This window comes from Hipposideros armiger, unplaced genomic scaffold, assembly GCF_001890085.2.
Source record: "Hipposideros armiger isolate ML-2016 unplaced genomic scaffold, ASM189008v1 scaffold_191, whole genome shotgun sequence".
NCBI lineage: Eukaryota > Metazoa > Chordata > Mammalia > Chiroptera > Hipposideridae > Hipposideros > Hipposideros armiger.
In genome coordinates, this window is record NW_017731541.1 from 1,293,223 (window position 1) to 1,310,141 (window position 16,919).

The window sequence follows — 16,919 nt, forward strand, 5'->3', positions numbered from 1 at the left end:
CACACGCACGCACACACATGCACATGCACACACACGCACGCACACACACACGCGTGCACGCACACGCACACGCGCACACACACATGCACAGACGCGCGCGCACACACACACACACACATGCACATGCACACACATGCGCGCGCGCACACACACACATGCACATGCATGCACACCCTACGGCCTCGGAGCTGAGGGGCATGTTAAAGCCTGACTTTCAAATCTCGTCATACCCAAGCCCCAGTGTCTACAGCATCTGCAGTAATTGTGGCGGTGACCTCATGGACTCAGAGCATTTTGTATTAGGTCATACATTGTAATGCCCCAGTTTTGAAAAAGGGAATACTGAGCTGTTAAAGCATCTCTGCCTTTTCTCCATTATCTGAGATGGTTGTGCCTCCATGACCCTGAGCAACTGAGGTTCAAAAAGTTGATATAAAGGGTTGGATCTGAGGGAAGTCGAGCAAGCTGCGATGGTCACCATGCGGTGGGCATCACGGTGCTGGCCGTCTGTGGCCCCCCAGCACGTGAGCACCTGGGCAGACCAACTGATGACAGCTCTGATTGGCGAGACCCACGGCAGTGACTGTCCCTGTGAGGTTTGCACGATCCAGGGACAATGGGAGTAGAAGGCTAAGTGTTTGTTAGGAAACGATGAAGCAACAGCTTGAGAAGTGTTTCTCACATTGCGTCTGCCCATTATCCCAATCTGTAATACATTTTTCACGGGGGTAGGGGAGGGTCTGTGGTCAGGTATGTTGGGGAAAGACGGGCTCAGGCCGAGCCCAGTAAGCCTGAGGGCGCCGTGGTCTGCACTCTGCCAGTTCAGTAGTTCGCCCATCATGTTCAACCCCACAGCCACGCTGTACACGTAACTGACAGTCACTGTGATGGCACGTGTGGAGAGAAGCTTCGCGTGCGTGTGCATGCGTGGCAGCCACTACGTCTGAGGGCACAGGCACACTCTGGGAAGCTCTGACCTATAAAACAGAACAAGAACTTGAAGATTCGAGGCGGTGATAACATTTTTGAGGGTAGCTGATAAGGAACGCCCACAGAAATTGAGTAGCTCTCACCGAGGGAGGCGCAAACACTAATTTTCCCCCCACTCACTCAGGGTGTCGCATGAACCTTCTCTAATTTCTGTGAACACTTTCTAAGAAAAAGCTGGGTGTAGAACATGCTGTGCCGTCCGCCCTGAAGGAGCACACGGCTTTGGGGAGGAGGAGGGCTTCCCAGGAGACACTGCATCTTGGACCTGTTCGCACCAGTTCTGCTGAGAGCTTCCCCATTGTTCTAGAATGGTCTGGGTCACTCCCCTGAGATGTCTAACACACCAGATGTTGCTCCCAACACTGTGATATGAGCGCAGACCTGTGGGAACCGCAGTCCTGAGCAGTCACCGTTGCCTTTTCAGCTGTTTGAGGGCCAGCAGTAGCTGATCACTTGCTAAATAATGGCTTTGAGCAATAATGCTTTCTTTTTTAAAAAAAATAATAATAATGCTTTCTTTTAAACTCTTACTATGTCTGTCTAACAGTATCACAACCCAGCTTTCTTTCTTTTTGCTTCTTTATTGCAGTTGCATATGGGGCTGATGGCTTTAGGGATTTTCATGCAATAATTCCCAAATCTTTCTCTCGTAAGTATACACTTTGCTTCTAAAACATGGAAACGTGTATTCATTTTGTAGTCAGTTCCCGTAGTGTGAATATCGTGAATGCATGTTTTTTCATCGCCTTCCTTCATCCTTGACAAAATGAGATAAATATTGACCATTCCGTCAGATACACCACGTATACATTAAAGTGCATGTGTGACATTTTAGACGGTTGGAACACGTACTACGGAGCCTGCCCTTTTTGGTGGCAGTGAGGGAGACACAGCAGCACTAGTGATGGGATTATTACTCAACTAATGCTGTTAAACAGGGTTGTTATTAACATTCTGATTATCTCTTTTTTACTGAGTAGCTGATACAATGGCCAGACTTTCTGTCACCACGAAACAACCCAACATGTTTTCAAGATAAGTTTGTAGGACAGGAGGAAGAGGCATCCTCTCCTTCTGTTGCCTGAAAGTACTAATTTCAGAACCGAGAACAGTCGCAGGCCTCGCAGGCCGTTGGGCTGTGCGGTCCGCGGGCCTCGCCGCCTGAGCCAGCAAGCTTCCTACTTCACGCCTGGGGCCATTCCTGATCTGAGCTGTTCAACCAGAAGCAGGTGTTGATTTCATCTTTCTTTCTCAGGCATCGAGAGATGAGAGATGATAAATGCATGGGGGCAGCATTGTCGAAGGAGTGTGTTAAAGAATGGACCGTGCTTTTAAAAAACATACCGATAGCCGAATATTCAAAGTGATAGGAGGGAGTTGCCCCCTAGACTGTAGCCTCCTCACAGCCTGTATCAGCGAGTTCTCTGACATTGGAAAGCAACGTCGGGACACAGGTCGTGCTTGTTAGTACTGTAACGAGTGTAAGGCAGGCTCTGATCTAGAAGGCGTCAGGAACAGGTAAAGATGGGTCTCTGACAATCCTGGTCATCAAAAACTCTCTGGTCTCTAAAGGGTTTCGCAGGATCAGCCTAAGTTGGCCCCTTTCTCACGCACCACCTGGTCTGCTTCTCCAGCATACAGTGTCAGGCTGCAGAGGTCTTTCTCTTCCTGACGTCGCTTTGATTCAACTTTTCAACACTAGCTTGGCCTTTATCTCTGTGGGAGATGGATGTATGTACATATGTAAATATTTACAGAAGTGTACATATGTGTACGTGTGCGTCTATGATGATATAAAACATTAAGGGGTTAGGACAGGAAACTAATAGTAATTTTGAGATGAATAGTCACATTGTGGAAACGCTGAGACGCCAAATGCACTTCAGAGTAAGATACTAAAACCTAAGACGGGTTTTCATTAAATCTGAGGATGTTTAGGCTCAAGCATGCTGCGGTGTTGACGCAGACCCTTGGATAACAACTGTATAAAACATGGCTGTGTTTAAAGATATGCGAGCCTGGAGCTTATGTAAGATAGATTATATAGGTTTTGACACACTGCCTGTCTATGTGCTGACACACATGGGCTCACAACGTATTAGCATCTTTCTCTCTCTCTCCCCCTTCCCCATGTGCCCAGATTGTACATGTCCCCTCGCACAAGCGGCTGTTCATCTTGATGACACACAGCCCCACGCAAACAGCAACCAAACTGTTCTAGGTCAACATCCCCACCTAGTGGTCAGGGTGCAGACTTGCCCTCACCCCCTCGCCACCTCTTTCTTAAAAATTAAAAGCCTAACCCTAACCCTAACCACCTCCCTTACCCCAGTCTGCGTCCCTAGTTACCCGAGGAGATGTAAATATGCTTGTAACTTGTTCTTTTTTCATACACTTCCTATTTTCTCTCTCTCTGACATCATTCCATTTAAAGGCCTAAAACATCAAATAAGGATAAAAATATTCCTAAGCATTCATCATGACAAGAAAAGAAAAAAATCCTACATTCAAAATGGTGTAAGTTATAATAAATGGTGTTATTAACCTTTAAAATGCTTAAAAGGTTTCATAAACACCTCTTAGGAGCACCTCAGAAACACCTACATAACCTCCTCTTCATCTCAAAATGACACTCTTTCCCGAGACAGTATAAATATTTTTATTCCATTTTATTTGTATTGGCTAGTCGCCTGCGCTGCAGGAATATTTCTCCCATTTTTTTAAAATTTAAAATACTGAGCACGCCAAGCTTCCGCACACGGCCTAAACTGATACTATAGTGAAGATCTCAGAATATCTCGTCAATGGAAAAATGCAGTCTGAGCACAAAACGTTTACCCGACTGGTCAATATAAAGACACGTCCTCAAAGGGAAAAGAAAACAACAGAGGAAGCGTAACGCAGTGGTAAGGCGGGGGCTGCCGTGCGTGCGGTGCCCGGGCCTGAGACGAACCTTCCCTGGGCACAGACCAGGCCTCGGCCCGCCGACCCGAGTCCCCTGGGTTCTCCGGGGCTGACGTGTCGATGTGCTCACGTCCACCTGCGCTCAGGGGCCTGGAGTCGCTCTTAGGACTGCTGTGTTCCTAATAACGTAGAAGGCTTCTAAAATATGGAACAAAGAGAGTTTAATTTTTCCAAATTTTTCATAGCCCTTGGGAAGGAAAGTAGCTTTTGACTCAGGGTTGAAGACATCCACTCTTAATATAGGCCGCACTTATTAACTAGTAAAATTGGGGCCCGTCGATGGGATAAAACTGCAAGGGAGGCCTCGGCCGGGGTCCCAGGGTAAAGACCTTCGCAGGCTCCATCTCATGGCCTATATTTAATCAGTTCAGGTCAGTGCCTTCCTGAGGGGACATGTTTCTAAGTGGTGGGGGGATGGAGTTACAAAATATGTATAAGTATAGTCCCCATATTCAGGGAGAGGGTTGCGTTTCACAGAAAGTATCTCAGCAAAGCCACTCTAGGTCTGGGGAAACGGCGCAGATGGAGTGGTTTACAAATTCAGAGCAGAGTGCACGCAAGCGGTCAGCACGAGCCCTGGTCAGCTTTCCATACAGAGAACACCGTGGGCTGGACCCAAGCACAGAAAACGCAGTTAGGGAAACCAACAGTTTCCCACTGATGCCCCCACAGGAATTGGTTTCCATTCCCACTGACTTCCTTCCATCTGACCGCTCCAGGCTCTGCTGGCACCTTTGAGGGAGGCGGACAGCCTGAGCAGGGCGAGGGACCCGGATTTAAATTAATAAATCCTGAAGACTGCATCTTGCAGGCTCTTTCTCCAGCCTCGTTGCTAAGCGAGCTTGCCGTCGGCTAAAACCCCCAAAACCTTTTTCACAAGCACACAGCCGAAGCCAAGCCCCGACCCCAGCTTCCATCGCAAGCGTATGTTTTCTAAATGTGTCTTTTAACTTAAGTGGACCTTACATTTACATCTATTAGATTTCAACTTTTGAGATCCAATCTATGTTTGCCATTTAGTAAGGTAGTTTCATGCCCTGATTTCTGTCATCTACAAAAATAGTAAGCACGTTGTCTGTATTCTCCCCCCAGCCCATCAAAGACCCGTTTTCACAGGCACCCCCTTGGGGGCCCGCGATCTCTCCCTCTCTTCCATGAAGCCAGCACCCCATTTGCATCCGTCCACACAGAGATGGGAACCTTCCCTCTAGTGAATTAAGGGGAAATCCACTCGTGCTTGTGCCTGACACGCTCACAACGGTCCCACTTCATTCTCACCAGGTTCCCTAGGCGCCAGCAGTCATCCTTCCCTCTCTCTCAGTCCCCACAGACCTTTCCTGTCATAAGAAGGCCCAGAGTTTGTCCCCAGACTGCTAGCAAGCTTCCAGCTCTAAAGTTCTGGGCCTCTGCTGTCTGACGCCTGTTTCGAAATGTGTATGGCATTTGCTTACATGGAGCCTCTGTGCAGTTCCCATTATCTATGGTTCCTTGATTTAGCCGCAGTGGTTTGGGGGTTTTGTCTGCATTTTTTCAGAAACCTAGAATAGCACAGGATCCTGAATTTCCTTCTTCGAGCTTGGGCTCTTCTGGTGCTGAACATCTGTACCTAACATTGTACCTGGGGGGCCTCCGTGGCCTCAGGATGGTCTGTCAGATGCTCTCGTGCCTATGAAGCTTCCTGCTTTTTGGTTCCATGACGCTCCTCGGAGAAAATGCCCCATGGCATGTTCACGATAACGTCCCTCCTTCATGAACCACTAGTCAAGGTGGGGCCTGGTGTCACGTCTTCTGTGGCATTTCAGGTGACATCACCCTTGCTTTCCCATCACGCTGTCCTCACCCTTCCCCTCCTACACAGCGTCACCTCCTCTGCAGCAGCCTGTTCGGGTGACGAAACCCAAACGTCACCCTCAAGCTTCGCTGGCCTACCGCTCCTCACACCGTCACCAGCCAGCAGCACACGCCATAGGGTCGCAGAAACGCCCATCTTTCCTAATGACGCAGAACAAGTGGGCGTTTTGGGCAAGTGCCACACACCATCTACTGTTGTATGTCTTTGGGAAAGTGAGAGTCGATTCTTTTAACTTCTGGCCCCTGAATTCATGAAATGGGAGCAGAGTGGAGGGCCAGTGAAGGGGTGACCCCAGCGCTGTCCCTCGTGTGGTCTCCTTGCAGCCCGAGGTGCCCTTGGCCTGGCTGTCAGCTGCAGTGTTGGAGAACTTGTCGCATCTGCCGCCATTTGCCCCACTGTGCTCTGGGGCCCCCGATCTCATTGAAAAACCACAAGGTGATGGCTAGAAACAGTCCCAGTGAAGGAGTTCAGAGGCCTCTGAAGCTGGATGGTCATGTTTCCGGTGCAGACACGGTGGGCAGTGGGCCTGGTGAACGAGTCCACTTCCACTTGAAGAGAGAAACACACGCCCCCGAGAGACAGGGCCCACAGAGCACCTGCCGGCCACGCCCCACCTCCCTGCTGGTCTGTGTCCCGCTCGCCCTGCCAGGAGGACTCCGTCCCTGGCCTGGTGCCGGGAGAGGCCAGGAGGCCTCTGGGACGCGGGGCGCTGCTAAGCCTCCAGAGTCCAGAACCTTGTAGGCAGCCGCTTCTGAGACTCCTGCGACTGGACCCTTAGAACACTCGTGTGATGCCAGGGCCTGACGGGATCGCACAGTCCACAGTGGGGGTCGTGCTCCAGCTAATCCAGTCCATGCTCTTGTCTCTCTGTAAGTCCTCGCTCCAAAGCCTTAATGGGAAAACCTTGGCTGACTAGCGGTGAGGCTGCCTGCAGTACCTCCCAGCTCTGCCACTTGGTAGCTGTGTGACGCTCTGCAAGTTGTTCACCCTCTCTGTGCCTGAGCGTCTTCAGTTGTAAAGTAGGACGAGAGCAGTGCCTCTCTCATAGGCTTGTTGAGAGTTAAAGTGCCGTGTGCCTGCACGGGGTAAGTGCCGGCAGCATCGTTGGGGTGAGGTGGTCCCCCCACCTTCACAGCGATGGGTCTGTGGGGGATGTGCCGCCACTCACCACGTCCACTCACTGTGCTAAGCTAACTTCTCTTCTGTTCACCCACCAAAACCTCATACCGCTTATGAGGCCAGTGTGGCGACAGTGCCCATGTTTACAGATGAGGACACCCAGGCACAGAGACGTCACATGGCTTGCCTAGGGTCTCAGCTTATCAAAAGTGGAGCTGGGATGCCACACCAGGAAGCCTGATATCAGAGTCCGGGCTCCACACTCCCAAATCTAGAGGGACATGTGAATAAAATAAATTCGGAGTGTTACTATTAAGTTGACTGTGTTAAACGGCTGTTCTCAGACATGAGTGCACATCAGAGGCCCCTGCAGGCCCCCCCCCCAGGGCTGCGAGTTCAGTGAGAATCTGCCCTTCTAACAAGTTCTCAGGTGCTGCTGCTGCTGCTGCTGGTGCTCCAGGGACTCCACGTGGAGGACCACCCACTCAAAGCCTTGAGCACAGCTGGCAGCCGTCATTATGCTCTGTCTCACGGGCACTTTCCTGGGCAGAGTTTCCCTGCCCGCTCTCGCCGATCTGTGGAGACTGATGGAAAGGATGCTTTCCAGTGTAACTGCAGCCTCCCTGTCACGACAGGGTTGGGCTCCTCCAGGCCCCGCCAGTCTGCATTTCAGAAGAAAGCACATAAAATGCCTCTCATTTCCTTTACCAAGAAAAATCTGTGACTGACAGAAATCATTGCCCTCATGTGACTTAAAGGGAAGGGTAAGGCAGGGTACACAGTGGTTATTGTGCCCCCGACACTAGCCCTTCACCCCCACATGCGGGCTCTCTCTGAAAAGCAGGTCTTGGCCCCTTTACACTCACAATGACCCCAACCACCCTTCAGCAATTGCAAGAAATCTACGAAATCATGTCTCTATTTTAGGATGCAGTTTTCATTAACATTATGAAAACAAAGGGAGTGAGAATGGTTATGTACTAAAGAAGCAAACAGAAATCCTTCAGGAGTCCGTGGTCAGAGGCTGAGGGTGCGTTCGCTTTGTTGGGTCCCAGAGTTCCCAAGTGCACGAAACAAGGAAAGGCAGCCTTGTAAGTAGCAGGGTTCCTCAGGCTTGATAACCACTAAGCAGGGATCTCGCCAGACAAGGTCACGGCCCCTGGGGAGTTGGATGACGCGACAGCACTCAGCTGCTGCTGTGAGGGGCTCCTCGGGCAGACGCATCATCTGGTCTCAGGCCTCTGGTTACTCCAGAGGTGACACAAGGCTGTCACTGTGGATCCGGTGACTCTGACCTGCTTAGGGCGAGGACCCCACCCCGCAGCGAGGATTTAGGAATAGCTTCCTCACGCCTTCTCAGACACTGCCACTCGTGCCTGCGGCGAGGGCAGGCCAGTTGTCCCCAAAGCCTCAGTTTCTGGTCACAGGCCCTCAAGGCCCCCGTGGGCTGACCGGTCCACCACTCAGGGCCCCGTCCCCGTGGCGGAAGCTGCTAAGAACCTCTGTTTAGGAGCTTTCTGCTCCCGTCGCGTCGTCTTTTTGCTGCTGTGTTGCTTTGTTTTGTTTTTGCGATGACACTGAGTGGCGCCCTGTATTGTGTCTTTCAGCCAGTATTGTTAAAGTAGAGACTCAGAGTGATGAAGAGAATGGGCGTGCCTGTGAAATGAATGGGGAAGCATGTGCCGAGGATTTACGAGTGCTTGATGCCTCGGGCGAGAAAATGAATGGCTCCCACAGTGGCCAAGGCGGCAGAGCTTTGTCGGGAGCTGGAGGCATTCGACTTCCTAACGGCAAACTAAAGTGTGATGTCTGTGGGATAATTTGCATCGGCCCCAATGTGCTCATGGTCCACAAAAGAAGCCACACTGGTAAGGCCTGGGGGGTTGCACGAGGCCCTCCCGCCTCCTGTCTCGGCTGACTGACGTGCTCAGGGCTTTGCAGGACGACTGGGCTCCAAGCCCCTAGTGGGCCGCAGCGTTCTCATTGCAAATTCGTGGGCGGGACTGCTAAATATGCACCAATCCCGACCGCAGGCAATGCAGCCATAAGCAGAAAGGGAAAGTCAGTGTGTGCGACAGCCGGCGGTGACACCCACTGAAGATTGGCTGCTGCGCTGCTAGGTGGCGCCTGCCAAGGGGTTCCCCCTTAAGAAAACAAGACAAATCCCCCCCCCAAAAAAAAGATTGATGCACTGAAACGTAGGCCTCAGATTTGCCACTGAGGAACCCTGAATAAAATTGCATGTTTTTGTATTCGCGCTAACAGGGTTTGGTTCTTAGTTGTTAGTAAAGGACAGAGTAGCCGCAGAGGGTAGCCTTTCAGAATGAGTTCAGGTCGGTTTTCCGACCGCCTGTCCAACAGGTGACACTTGGAACACGATCGTTTCATTGCCGCTAGTTTCCAACTCGAAATCAGTAAAGAATCTAATACCCAAACCCCTGTCTATTGGAGGCTTTTGGGGGTATATGAGAATATAGTATTCTGTGTCCAAAAACGAAGGAGCGAGGACAGTCTTGTGTCCGATGGCTGTGTCCGCACTCCCGAGATGTTGTCACGGTGGAGGTGGGGAAGGTAGAGTCTCAGGTCTGCCCCCTTTGTGGAGTGCCCAGCACCCAGTCCTGGCGGTTGACCAGTCACATGCTTTTCCACCAAACTGTCCAGTCACCGCTAGTGACCTTAGAGGGTCTTCAAAATACAGTATGAACGGGATGTATTTTACCTTTAACTAGCTGTATACGTGAGGTGTCTTTTGCATTGAACAGAAAGCTTATTCTCTCTCTGCCTTAAAGGTGGGCAAACCACAATAAATTCACCCATTCTAGTGGCCACTGAATGTTTGAGCAGAACACACAGAAACCCTGAGTCATTGCTGCCTGGGGGGTGGCATCGGCAGGTCATCATAAAGCCAGTACCTGCCAGCACAGGGAGAGGAACAGACCACACAGATCAAAAGCAAACCCTACAGGCACAGCCGGTTTCACATCTCGGAATAAAGAAGCCTGCTGTGCATCTCTCATGGGGTCACACAAATTCAGGATCACCAAAAATTAAGCAGGAATTCAGAAAATCCATTGAGCACCAGAGCTGGTTGTCAGGAAATGTACCACTTGTGCAGATTCAAATTTTTAAATTTGAAATAAGAGAATGTTGACGGTATTGTTGGGCTTTCCATGAATTAGCAGGAACCTAATTCATTTGCGAGAGCTTTTTCTCCATCGGGAGTGCAGTCAACGGCCCCAGTGTATTCTGCTACGTGTCTAACACAAGGTAACCTTTTCAAATTTTTAAATTTGAATCAAGGCAGCTTCTAAACACAGTGTCTTCCATGTGTAGTACATCTGGGAAACCATAACATATGTTTATTTTCAATAAGCATTCATTTTCAATTGAAATTTAACTTCTAAAATTAAGCAAAATTTGCTTTTCCTAGTGTATCCTGAATCCTCCAATTGTCCAGTGAAATAGGCCCGTCACATCCCGCCGTAAGTAGCACATGCATGAGAGTAGTCGGGCTCTCGCCATTTGTACTGAGGTGGAAATTACAGTGAAGGTCGGTTACCTGGTGATAGACACTGAGCAGAATACACTGGGACTGTGTGACTAGATTCCCGATGGACAAATAGCCCTCGCAAATGAATTACTTTCCCTAATTCATGGAAAGCCCGGCTATACAGTGAAAATTCTCTTAAATAAATATTTGATAAATGAATCAAATTCTGGCATACTGAATTGCCAAAACAGAATGAGTGCTTTCCCTGAGAAAAAGAATAATTGTGTCTAATGAATAAACCTGCCAGCTGAGGACACGCACAGAAGCACCAACTGTTTGCTGCCCACTTCTCTCCACAAAGATCAGCTAAGTGCCAAATCCGCACCAGCACGCAGAGGCCGTTGCCTACAGAACAAGAAATTCCAGAAACAGGGACAGACCTGCCATCAGTTTTATGGTTCCTGCCCTGACTTAAATTAAAAAAAAAAAAGCCGAAACAGCACACGCATGGGCGGCCTCCATAAGACGTTTCCAATTGCGTAACTGAGGAGGCTCGCAGGTAGATACAGAATTGCATGGGCCAAGCAAGGTCGGAATAACTAGACAGGCGGGGGGTGGGGGTGGGGGGGGTTCCGTTCTCCAGGGATGTGAGTGGACGGCGTGAGACAAGGCGTGCTTTACTAACTTGCCACCCCTGCCCTGAATTCTTCAAGTTTACAATATTTTTAGAGCAGTGCCTCTCAAACTTAGAGACCATATGAATCCCTGGGGTTCCTGGGGAAATGCAGACTCTGCCTCAGACTCCAGAGGACCTTGGGGATGCTGAGCATGGAACCAGAGCCCATGGAGATGGCAGGGAGTGCCGTGGAGTGGTCTGTGAACAGTGCCGTTCCGCGGGGCTCGTCATTTGGGAGCCCGGGTACGACTAACTGCCCCCAGGCAGCCAAGACATGCACCTGCCCATCACCCAGTGAGCCCGCCCCCGGGGTCCTTCCCTGATAAACTGCAGCTTCCCTGTCCCTGTCCCATCACAGAACCCTTGCCTGTGCCATGTCACTCCCTTGGTGAGGAGCCACTGGGGCCGCCCTCTAAACGGTTTATTGATGCCACCACCTGACTGCCCTAGGTGTATTCAGTTTTACTTTTTTTTTAAATGCCAGTATAAGAGTAATGCCTACCCCAGCAGCATCTCTGGGTTCACGTGAAATCAGAGGGTAGAGCGCATGGAAGGCCAGGCAGTGAAGAGCGCCATGCAAATATTGCAGCATCGGTATTCCAAACGATGGGACTTTTAACAATAAAGACCAAGAAAAGGGCCTGGATGATGGTTCTCTTACAGTCCTGCACCCCCTCTGTTCGCATTTGCGGGGACCAGGCGCAGTCACCATGCTTCCTAAGCACAGCATCGAATAGTCCCCGCCCACAGTTCAGGCTCCATGCTTTAAACCCGCCCTCTTCTGATACGCCTGCAGAAACTTTCTGATGTAGGCATCCGTGAAGACTTTCTTCTTCACCCAATGAAGTTATTAAAAGGGGCTCAGACGTTGTAACAGAGTCCCTGGAATGACAGAGTATAGAGCCACTGGGATCGAAAACTAAATTTGAAATGAATGCCATGAAAGTCCTCGTCCCAGTTAAATACGAGGAAACATAACCTTGGAGAAACTTGATTTCGTTTTGCACCAGTAAACCAGCTAGCGCCCTGCGGGAGGCGAGCACAGACCCTGACCGCGACTAACGGGGCACGTTTTCTGGCCCCTCCCCCGTGAACACCTGCAGAGGGAAGCTGCCTTGAGTCCGAGCTCTGTGCTGTCGCTTCAGGGAGCGCACTCTTCCCTTCACGAGTCCCCATGCCCTGTGCTACGTATTCGCGCCCGCCCAGACCATCAGAAACACAGATTTCCAGGAAAGCTTGTCAGCAGGATTAAGACGCCAGGCAGGAGGCTACACAAGAAGCAGAGGCTCAAATTAGAAGACAGATTTACTCGAAAAGGCAGCTGCCTCTTTCCTTCCTGTCCTGAGGAAGGGAGACAAACCTTTAGGGCACGTTGTCTCTGTCTCAGCTGGCTCACTGCTCCTGCAGACACGCTGGCTCAAGTGTGGGGCCCTCCCTGGACTTCCCCCCCACACTCCCCCCACCGCCGCCCAGCCCTCCGTCAGACCTCAGGAGAAGCAGGGAGATCCAGCTCCCCGTCATCAGGGAAGGGGGACCGCACACAGCATGGGATGGCTTAGGAGCTTTGGGTCGCCCATGCACACCTGGCTCAGCAGGGGTGTCCTGCCTCCTTCTCATAGCGTTTTCAAGGCATCAGACCTCCCGACTGACCGTCCTACGCAAACACCCGGCCTGAGGGGCCAGCCTGGCAGAATGAGAGCTGCGGTGGGAGGCACACAGGGACCACCCACTTCACTTTGCCCTTTCGTCTGCTTGGAGCTAAATACGCATGTTCACACGCGTGTGTGGGAAAGGCCCAGAAGTATGTCTAACATAATTTAATGATGTCTCTCTGTTGGACATTCCTGGGGCTGCCTGGCTACCAGCCTTTTTAATCACCGCATGGGCTTGTAACTCAGAGGTTTAGTTATAGTTAGTTAGCGTTACCATCACCTTCTCACCTGCATGACTTCAAACTGTTTCTCTGGTCAGCCAAGTCCCATCAGATAAAGATTTGGGAAAATGCCAAATGCATGCTGGTTAGTATTGGGGTCCTTCCAACTGACCCGTAACGGAGTCTCATTGTACATTAGTTTCCATTTTTATAGTAGCACCTCTCTCCTGCCTCCCTAAAAATAGAATTGGTGGTAGTCATGAAATTTAGGTGCCCAGAGAGCCTTTTCAACTTACATTTTTGATTTGTGTAGATTTTAATGGGACCAGCTACGCTGCTAGTTAATCACTTTTGGGTAAGTGCTGTCTCGTGTGTCAAAGTCGTTAGTCAATCGGAAGACTGGTAAATATACGCAGTAAACACATTCCTTTTTCTAAAGAAAAAAACTGTTCCTAGGAAGTACGTTTTCAGGAAGTGCAGATACTATGGTCACACAGAGCTCTTAAAAAAAAAGTATTTGTTTTCAAGAGAGCTGTAATGCTTACTTAAACATGACAAATGCATCAATCACTTTTAGGTGACAGTTCACAGATTTAGATCCCCAGACCTGTGACTCCTCCATAGCTTATTTCTTGTTCACAGACACCTGTTCATCCCTGTGTTGGGCCCTGAGCGGGATGCGCGTGGCCACGCCCTGCCGAGGCTGGCCACGCCCTTCACACACACACACACCCCGCAGCACCACCAGGAGAGGGTTCCTAGGAACACCTAAGCTGCAGCTCTTAGAATATTTGTACTGAAAACATTGCGTGCCTTCTATGGATCTAGACCGGTGTAGCATCAAGGTTTTAGGATTTGTGAGGACAGCAGAGAGCCAGAGACTCAGTGCAGCCCCGATTTGCTGCTACCCGGGGGCCCGAGACTTCACTGTGCACGACAAGGAGTTTCCTTCAGTTTCCTCACTTCTCATTTTAGTCGCTCTCTCCCCCTCACACTCTCTCTTCTGTTTCTTTCCTGATTTGCCTGCGTAGGGACAGACAGGTAATGGAGAAGAAATTGAAAGGGAAAATGCAGGGAAAATGTAAATGAAAAGAAGTTATTATAACTGTTATAATGAAGTGCCTTTCATTTAAATATAAGAATGTAACGCTGAAATGAACTTGTGATCCTGAAATGCATTTTTAATGAGTTTCCTTTTTATTTTGCTGCTTCAGTGGCATATTTTAAAGACCCTTTGAAAAAAGCCACATTAAAAACCCCACCAAATGCCACAACACGCAAAATTGGATATTGGTTTATTCCAAAACTGCTCATCAGGAAGAGTGGCTCTTCATCACAAAATGTTGCAGTCACTTTATTTAAATGAGTTTGAATTTGCATTGTGATGTGCCATTCTGATTTAGGGGAAAAAAATTAGATTTTCAGATCAAATTGACCCAACCAGTGAAGCGTCACGGAGCTGGCAGGTTCAGTCTGAAAGCCGCGTGTTCTATCAGACCTGCCGTCGGTGGAAGTCACAGGCCCCGGGGGGGAGCAACTTCCTCGCCGGCTGGCCGGCGCATCCTTCCCCCCGCGGAGGTCCCTCTCACCAGCTCTTGTCTTCCTCCCAGGGGAGCGGCCTTTCCAGTGCAGCCAGTGTGGGGCCTCCTTCACGCAGAAGGGCAACCTGCTCCGGCACATCAAGTTACACTCGGGGGAGAAGCCCTTCAAGTGCCACCTGTGCAACTATGCCTGCCGCCGGAGGGACGCCCTCACGGGCCACCTGAGGACGCACTCCGGTAGGTCCTCTGGGTGCAGGCCAGGGTTCGGGGGCTCGGAGGCCACCCCATACTGCACGTGGGCGAGGGGGCCCTCCTTGTTGGCTGGCCCGTTCCCGGGGCACAGCCCTCCATTGAGCACCGGCCACCCTGATGACTGTGTACCCCTCACATTCTGTGATTTCCCCATGAGCCGGAGGAAATGGGGGGGGGAAATCTCACGCACACAGACGTCCTGCCTTAGGTAGAGCTGTCAGAGGAGGCCTCATGCGTTTTTTCAGGTAAGTGGGTCTTTGTAAAGGCTTTTCCAGATGAACTTTTACTGGGTGCCCTCTAGCGCCCCCAAAGCTCCCCAATACATTTCTTTATGGTGATTGTTAAGCCACGTGCATTACGGGGTTATGCAGAGCATTTTGGTAGCTGTTATTGGGATGGTTTCTTTGCAGAGGTGGTAGGTGAGATGATTCAGGGCTTGTAGTCACCTGTCCTGATTGAGTGGAATGCCTGTCGTCGGAGGACATGCTGCCCGGACTGGGCCCAAGTGGAACTTTCATGCCAGGAGCCAGTCAAGGCCTCAGTTGGAGAGGCCAGTTTGGGGCCATGATCAGATTTTAGTCAACACATCCTGAATGATCTGGGGTCCCAGCTAGGTCCCAGTCAGCATGGGTGTTCACAGCTCTTGAAACACTCCCAGCCTGTGAAGCACATCCACCTTTGACTGGATTAGGTCTTCTGCCTCCTGAGAAATCTTTCTTGCTATTTTCTGTGGTCAAGTGGCCCCAGAATCTTACAGGCCAGAGGCTATGCCACACACGCCATCCCCGGGGGGCCCGGGGGAGGCTCTGGGGACCGAGATGATGGGCCAGCACCCTCATGGAACTCCCATCCAAACCTTCCTGTCTCGGTGACTTATCCCGAGCAGGGTGCTGTGGGAAACAGAGAGGCTTCCGACCAGCCCCTGCCAGACTTCCCCAGGGCAGCACCATAAGGAGGCACCTCCCCCCAGAGCAGGGGTGCTGTGTCCTTGGGGGAGATTTCCCTGGGCTGAGGCCATCTCTTTCCCAAATGTGATGAGTGTAGTTAACATTGGGTTTGAGAATCCTCTTCCTGTGTCACCCATGTACCGCACACCCCAGGGACCCTGTTCTCCAGTGGAGGAGATAGGGGCAAAGTAGCAAATCACCAGCATCTTACAAGTGCTGTGACACAGCATCCAAGGGGACGGTGGGAGCACAGGGCGGGGATAGTTGGTCTCTGGGGCGGGAGGCATCAGGAGAGGCTCCCGTAGAAAAAGGGCTTGAGTCCACGCCGAAAGGCAAGTTTCCAAAGTTCACCTTTAGAGATGTGCCAAAACACATGTGCAAGTCTGTAAGTGGCCCCAGAAAGGGGTGTGATATGCACTTTAGCCAGTGTGGGGGGAAACTTGGCTGCTCTCTTGCAAGTGGCACCTGCAGGCGTCCATCCAGGAGCAAGAGGCAGGGGTGGCAGGGGTCCTGGAGCGCTAGGGTTCAGCCAAGCACCTCCTCTCCATTCTGACCTCTTTCCTGATCCCCAACACAGAGGAGGTGCCCGAAACACTCTTAGTTAGAAAACCATGATGATCGGGGTGAGGGTCTTAAAATAGTCCAAGAAAGAGCCATACAAAGCCCAGAACTTCCTACTTCCATAGAGCAGGCAGGTCAGCGAGGGGTTGGGGGGGGACACAGCGGCTCCAATGCTACCACCTCCCCATCGGAGGTGGGCGCCCGCTGAGGCCTGGGGAGGGCATTGCGGCAGGGACAGGGAGAATAGAGGGTTCTTCCAAAGTGGAATGGTGACAGTGTGACAGTGAGCATTTTAAAATGTTTCCTGTGACAATAGTGAGGAGTGTGTGTGTTGTCCCATGTAGAGGTGAAGGTGGGTGGGGAACTAAATGACAAGCCAGGGCATGTAGGCTTCAGATGTGACAATTATACAGTCTGTGTACAGTGCCTAACAGATGATCAAGGACCAAGAAACCCCACAGGCATCACTTATAAGGTGTGAAGCCGACAGCAGCACCAGAGGACAGTAATACTGCGTGGGGGTGGTAGGAAGCAGGAAGTCCCCCATGGGCTGAAAGCGGACTCGCCCTCAGCCTTCCCCCAAGCACATCGTCATCAGCCTGATACCCTAATGTGCAACAGCCATCTCTCCTGCATATCAACCCCTAAAACCTA

At 50.9% G+C, this 16,919-nt stretch overlaps 2 protein-coding genes across 14 annotated transcripts in view; one reads left to right on the top strand and one right to left on the bottom strand.

Annotated features, from left to right (window-relative positions):
- The window catches only part of ZPBP (zona pellucida binding protein), a 314,051-nt gene that overhangs the window by 258,403 nt on the left and 38,729 nt on the right, over window positions 1-16,919 (bottom strand). The window lies entirely within an intron of this gene.
- IKZF1 (IKAROS family zinc finger 1) overlaps window positions 1-16,919 on the top strand; it is an 88,582-nt gene that overhangs the window by 53,382 nt on the left and 18,281 nt on the right. For 6 of the 13 annotated variants that reach the window (XM_019652981.1, XM_019652980.1, XM_019652984.1 and 3 more), the window contains exons 4-5: window positions 8,533-8,793; window positions 14,575-14,742. In XM_019652981.1, the coding sequence (XP_019508526.1) occupies window positions 8,533-8,793; window positions 14,575-14,742 (429 nt within the window). Of the gene's footprint in view, window positions 1-1,579; window positions 1,640-6,452; window positions 6,676-7,955; window positions 8,017-8,532; window positions 8,794-14,574; window positions 14,743-16,919 lie in introns of those variants that run through there. The other 7 variants (XM_019652991.1, XM_019652990.1, XM_019652988.1 and 4 more) reach the window with 4 other exon arrangements.